Here is a 6838-nt window from a genome sequence, read left to right as displayed (position 1 = left end):
AGCCTGACAACTTACAAGAAATCTCATGAGGACCATAAACATTAAGTCAATAACACTAGATCGAATCACTACACCAAATTTTCTGCATCACTGATTCAATTCTTACAAATAAAAGAATGCAAAAGAGCGGAATGCCATCAATATCATGGAACGCTGTCTTCACCAGGGAGAGATCAGTCAATAAAGAGCCCATACAGTTGACACCAGACTATAAACCGATAAGTAAAGCGATATTTCAAATACAAGAAACCAGCATCTACACACAGTTTTCCTCACAACCACTTCTGACCTTGTCGTGAAGTTACATCTTCCAGAAATCTAGTTCCAGGGTTCATTATAAATGTATTTCCCTAGAAACTGCTTTCACAGTTCTTAGTCTTATTCCAAGCAACACAACGGAGTCATGATCTCCAAAAGCCATTTTCAAAAGGATTACACAGAAGAAAGAAGTAAGCCATTAAAGCTTCCAATAATAACATGAGGGTTATGTCCGACCCACCCTTCATATTTCCAGTCTCATTAGATCTTAAAAACAGCCCTTAATGACCTGAGTCATCAAGTATGGCCAATAGTGGTCACAGTCATTTCCCTGCTAATGAAATGCAATGCTTCTTAAAGACAGTTATTAGAGCAAGCCACACCAAGATGGGAATCATTTTGTATTTTAATGGTTGACTCCAATTATGATTAAACCATGACATTCCCCACCATATTCTGTAACATGATGAAGGACATAATTATTGCTGCAAAAATGATGTCCACAGAGTAAAAATACTTCACACATATATACCGTCTATAATATACTATACCAATTAACAGACTGCAGTAAGTTAGCATAAAATTTCACCCAAACATTTCTCATACATCTCCATGTCTCCCTGAATTAAAAGAAAAAGATGACTTGTTATACTATCACTGGAAGCTGAAGAGATACAAAACCCTTGTGTACAGTAATTAAAACTGTGTTGGATAGAGCATGGACCAGTCAGCAGAACACCAACAGTGTTGGTGAAGTCCAGAGCCAACAGAACACCAACAGTGTTGGTGAAGTCCAGAGCCAACAGAACAACAACAGTGTTGGTGAAGTCCAGAGCCAACAGAACCACAACAGTGTTGGTGAAGTCCAGAGTCAACAGAACAACAACAGTGTTGGTGAAGTCCGGAGTCAACAGAACAACAACAGTGTTGGTGAAGTCCAGAGTCAACAGAACAACAACAGTGTTGGTGAAGTCCAGAGCCAACAGAACCACAACAGTGTTGGTGAAGTCCAGAGTCAACAGAACAACAACAGTGTTGGTGAAGTCCAGAGTCAACAGAACAACAACAGTGTTGGTGAAGTCCAGAGTCAACAGAACAACAACAGTGTTGGTGAAGTCCAGAGTCAACAGAACAACAACAGTGTTGGTGAAGTCCAGAGTCAGCAATAAGGCAACAGAGTTGGTGAAGTCCAGAGTCAACAGAACAACAACAGTGTTGGTGAAGTCCAGAGTCAACAGAACAACAACAGTGTTGGTGAAGTCCAGAGCCAACAGAACCACAACAGTGTTGGTGAAGTCCAGAGTCAACAGAACAACAACAGTGTTGGTGAAGTCCAGAGCCAACAGAACCACAACATTGTTGGTGAAGTCCAGAGCCAACAGAACCACAACAGTGTTGGTGAAGTCCAGAGCCAACAGAACCACAACAGTGTTGGTGAAGTCTTGAGTCAACAGAACCAAAACATTGTTGGTGAAGTCCAAAGTCAGCAATAAGGCAACAGTGTTGGTGAAGTCCAGAGTCAACAGAACCACAACATTGTTGGTGAAGTCCAAAGTCAGCAATAAGGCAACAGTGTTGGTGAAGTCCAGAGTCAACAGAACCACAACATTGTTGGTGAAGTCCAAAGTCAGCAATAAGGCAACAGTGTTGGTGAAGTCCAGAGCCAACAGAACAACAACATTGTTGGTGAAGTCCAAAGTCAGCAATAAGGCAACAGTGTTGGTGAAGTCCAGAGTCAACAGAACCACAACAGTATTGGTGAAGTCTTGAGTCAACAGAACCAAAACAGTGTTGGTGAAGTCTTGAGTCAACAGAACAACAACAGTGTTGGTGAAGTCTTGAGTCAACAGAACCAAAACAGTGTTGGTGAAGTCCAGAGTCAGCAATAAGGCAACAGTGCTGGTGAAGTCTTGAGTCAGCAATAAGGCAACAGTGTTGGTGAAATCCTGAATAAGCAGTACAACAACAGTGTTGATGAAGTCTTGAGTCAGCAATAAGGCAACAGTGTTGGTGAAGTCTTGAGTCAGCAATAAGGCAACAGTGTTGGTGAAATCCTGAATAAGCAGTACAACAACAGTGTTGGTGAAGTCTTGAGTCAGCAATAAGGCAACAGTGCTGGTGAAGTCTTGAGTCAGCAATAAGGCAACAGTGTTGGTGAAGTCCAGAGTCAGCAATAAGGCAACAGTGTTGGTGAAATCCTGAATAAGCAGTACAACAACAGTGTTGGTGAAGTCTTGAGTCAGCAATAAGGCAACAGTGTTGGTGAAGTCCAGTGTCAGCAATAAGGCAACAGTGTTGGTGAAGTCCAGAGTCAGCAACAAAGCAACAGTGTTGGTGAAGTCCAGAGTCAGCAACAAAGCAACAGTGTTGCTGGGGTCTAGAAACAGCAATAAACCCAGCAGTATACAAAAATGGCAAAAAGACCTTCAGTAACACATGACTTCATTACATATCAATGGAATACTTCATGTAGGGGGATAAACGATGCCAGGAAAGGAGCACTTGGTGCTATCTTTAAGCTGATAACAGAGCAACTATAAATGGATCGCACAGTACACTGTCAATGACTCGAGACTGGTGAGCCACAATTCTCATATGTAAGCAACATGTAAGTGATTCCATTTCTCCAATTTACATCACTGAAGTTGTATCACAGGGTCAAACATACGGTAGCTGGCCAAGAACATGTAAACCAGAGGTCAAGAGTGTAAGCCCAGACCAATTCCATAATGGTAAGATGACACGTTAGCCTGATAAGGAGCTCTGTTCCAGATCTGCTTTGCTGATGCAGCTTTTCTTCCTCTACCATTACAAGACCTACATGCTCACAACACTCTCAACAAAGTGAAGGGCAACTGGGAGGTAACACATTCTAACTGTTTCAGGTAGACATGACTAAGAATACAGACAAGCAAATCTGAATACAGAACGAAGCATTTCAGGACGAAAAAATTTCTTTTATATCGAGAAGATGGAAATTTTCCTTTTTTGTTCTACATGATGTTGCTAATACAAACAGCCAAATCCTTTCTTTCTGTTGCACTTGTTGATATATACACCCTGGTCGTGGTAACTTCTTCAGGTGGCCAAACCATGTCCATCTATTGTTAATTAGATGTGACAGCGTGACAATTACAGAATGGCCAAAAGTGAAAAGAAGTGATTAAATATTAATATAGTGTGATTACCAATCTTGACTTGGAATTCCCTCTCTGATCTGTCACTATGGCTCCATGCCTCAGACCTGTTCTTTCAATTAAATGTCCTCAATAATTCATGAGCCTCCAGGAAAGGTTCTATGTCCTTTTTTGCAATTTCATTTCTGTGGCTCATTTTCTCTATAGATTCCAGTTGTTTAAGACTTTGATGGAATTATTCATCATAAAGGAGGCCCCTTGGAAAGGCTCTAATCTGAACCAGCACAGAGAGAGGTATCTCACTGACAATACAGCTATCACAGTCAATATATCACAGCAGAAAGAGGTATCTCACTGACTGCACAAATATCACTGTCAGTATATCAACACCGGTATATATCACCTTACTGACTATTATAAGGGTAACTCTATTTGTCAGGGCATTATCATTTGCAGAAGCCCAAGGTCTTTCATTCACTGCCCGACGAAGGAGGGCAGTTGAAAAGACCGAGGGCTCCTGCAAATGATAATGCTCTGAAAAAAGCGTTACCCTTATTATAGTTAAAATGAATTTTTAATAAAATAAGAGTAAAAAAAATGGCAGCAGTTTAGAAGCATTTACTGCTAACAACAAGCGACGGAGGTCACGGACACACTTTCTACAAATATAGACACGTCATAGAACAATGATATGATGAATGAATGACATCTTAATGATAATTCCATCAATTATAGCTATAAACAGATATAACAGTCAGTACATCATATCAGTGCATATCATCCACTGATAATCCAACAAACTGGGTGTTTATTGCCCTGCTGATTATAAGGAAATCACAACCAATCATTGGTTGTTAACAGTCCTGACAACCAAGACACCAGAGTATGTCAACCCTGTTTAGGATAATCCTTAGTTTCTGAATATATACAATTTTGATAGAAACAAATTATTTTGTTTAAAGGGAACCCTAGTGAGCAACTGAAGTTTGAGAAGATGAGGAATTACAGACTTGCTGTAACACTGCAGAAAGATTGACAGATAAGGAAATAATGTGGCTGGGGGGTTGGAAGAGAGATGAACTTTTGGCTTTACTGTTGAATAATACTGAACCACCAATTTATCAGCAAACAAGAATATTTACAGATGTTCACCATTTTAATGCAGTTTCTAACCTGCGCCTCTCGAAAGCTAACATATTTTTGCTTCAAGTTGGCAAATATGGGCATAATGTAACACTCATCTCTTAAACAAAGGAAACGTGACAGTCTAACATAACATGCTCACAATCACCATGCTGATCCTTGCTCTTGCTCAATACAAAAGGATTGAAAGATTCTCCCACTAAAATGCTTGCCCAACACTATTTCAAAATCTTCCTTATTCCTTTCACGTGGACATATATGACAGAATCGATCAATTTTAGCAAGAGACTGATAACTGTCCTCTTCTCAACATCTTGCCATGGCCATCACAGTGAGCCTGCATCAGAGTCTCTGTCAAGGGAATCGCTCAACTCGCTATGACAGATCACTTTTCTTAATAGGCCGCAGGGAAGGTTCAAATGACCATTTCAGCAATTCACAAAAATCAATTGTGGGTGATTTCAGATGCATTCTGGAACAGACATTTTAGCTGATACAGAAACATTGGAGAAGAGATATATGCAGCCATTAAGCTGACATCGCCAAAAGCTGACCCCAGTCTGTAATCAACTCACAAGGGATCAAACTATGCATTTGAAACTTCACAGTTTCCCCAAAAGCACTATTACTCAAGGATAACATGGGTAATATTTTTCAGTGATACATAATACAGTGACTAGCAGGGAGAGACTGTTGAAACGTCTGTCTGTCAGAATTATTTCTCTTATCACTAGCACTGTTGAGAACTAAGGTCTGGTTCTGACATACTGGTGACTGTCAACATGTAATCCAAGTAATGAGTAATCACTTTATATCAGTTAATGAAATGTAGGAATGTCTCGAAAAAGACCAGCAGGATTCCAAGTTGTGAATGACATTACAGTCTCTGTCACAACCGACTAAGAAGACATGTGATGGACAAGTTGTACACACACTGCACAGATGTTTATGCACGGCATTATTATATTATGTAGATGGTATTAAGCACAGTTCTCATCTGTAAGAGATAACAGTTAATCAACAAGAGCATACTTACGACTCAAATGACCAATTACAAAAAGTCTGTCTGGTCACCACCTACGCAGCAATGTCCAAGCTGTCCTCTCCGCCATGTTGAACAGTGGACTGCAGGTAACAGTATTTAACAAATTATCCAGAATTTCAAATATCACTTGTGGAACTGGCGTCAGCCTTGTTCGCAACATGGTGCTCCCACAGGAGGACGAGCCAAACAGCGATATTATTTCAGTCACGGGCTTGGGAAAATCAATGAATTTTGGCAGAAAGCAAGGGCTGATACTGTGCGTACTAGAATCCTCAATTGTGCATCTCCATGATCACTTCAGCCCTGTGAGAGATGGTAAAACATAACAATTAGGAGCATGTATCAAGCTGATCTCTGTAATTCATCACAACTGGGACTTCTTTATCTCTCAAGGCAAAAGAGTGTCATGTACACACAGACATATCATCAATGTGACTTGAGCTAGGAAAGTATCTCGGATGTAAGCACACTCTCGGAACATGCTACATCCTGGTCCACTAATCCTGACACAAAATATCATTACGCTGATGGATCAAAAGCAGAATACAACGAATACCATTCTTCAGTCCTGTCACTTTATACCATAATAATCTACATGCTATGTGATAGTGCTACCTATGGATAGACAGGAGAACTTGCATTTAACCTTGTGTAGCAGGGCGTGGAGTCATCCCAAAGATGACATCCTTACCTTGTCAGCTTGCTGATGGGGTTAACCTCTTTGGTCATGTGGAGAAGGCGTCCGATTTCGGATCAGAAGGTCCGTCGTTCGAATCCCAGCATGGGACTCGGAAATTTTGTGGCCGCTACACTTGCGTTACAGATTACTTCACTTGTACTGCTTGTAGTAGTGTTGACATGAATGTTTTATGGTACCAACCTTCCAGGATACAATGCTGAAGTATAATTGTACTAGCTCTGTGAGAGACTATGCTGAAATGATAACGTACAAGCCCTTTCAATTACCATGCTGAAATCTTATTGTACTTAGAAGCCTTCTGACATACAATGAAGTCATACTGCACTAGCCTTCTTTGTATAAAATATAACTTTAATATCACCCAGTAAATTTTGTTTGCTACAACTTCAATTCTTTGTCACACCATAAACTTTCAATATTACAATATACATTTTTAATGCTTTAACTCCAATATCCCACCTTACAAGTTGCATGCTATAACTCCAATACCCCACCATACATTTTGTATGCTATAACTCCAATACCCCACCAAACATTTTATGTGCTATAACTCCA

The 6838-nt window shown here is 40.2% G+C and overlaps 1 protein-coding gene across 1 annotated transcript; it reads right to left on the bottom strand.

Moving 5' to 3' along the window:
* Positions 1–687: 687 nt before the first annotated feature.
* Positions 688–5650, bottom strand: LOC137288017 (uncharacterized). Its single transcript, XM_067820376.1, has 3 exons — positions 5620–5650; positions 1002–2635; positions 688–714 (listed from the first exon to the last, which is right to left on the bottom strand). The coding sequence occupies exons 1-3, from the start codon at positions 5648–5650 to the stop codon at positions 688–690; spliced, it is 1692 nt and encodes a 563-aa protein (XP_067676477.1).
* Positions 5651–6838: the final 1188 nt, after the last annotated feature.

The sequence above is a fragment of the Haliotis asinina genome, chromosome 6 (genome assembly GCF_037392515.1).
Source record: "Haliotis asinina isolate JCU_RB_2024 chromosome 6, JCU_Hal_asi_v2, whole genome shotgun sequence".
Taxonomy (NCBI): domain Eukaryota; kingdom Metazoa; phylum Mollusca; class Gastropoda; order Lepetellida; family Haliotidae; genus Haliotis; species Haliotis asinina.
This window is presented reverse-complemented; position numbering and strand designations above follow the sequence as displayed.

What these genes read in the sequence shown, in the direction of transcription:
- LOC137288017 (XM_067820376.1), bottom strand. Translation starts at nt 5,650, where the DNA reads ATGGCGGAGAGGACAGCTTGGACATTGCTGC. An exon ending in GACAGCTTGGACATTGCTGC is followed by an intron (nt 2,636 to 5,619) that starts GTAGGTGGTGAC and finishes TGCTGTTTCTAG; the next exon opens with ACCCCAGCAACACTGTTGCT. An exon ending in CTCTGGACTTCACCAACACT is followed by an intron (nt 715 to 1,001) that starts GTTGGTGTTCTG and finishes ATCATGTTACAG; the next exon opens with AATATGGTGGGGAATGTCAT.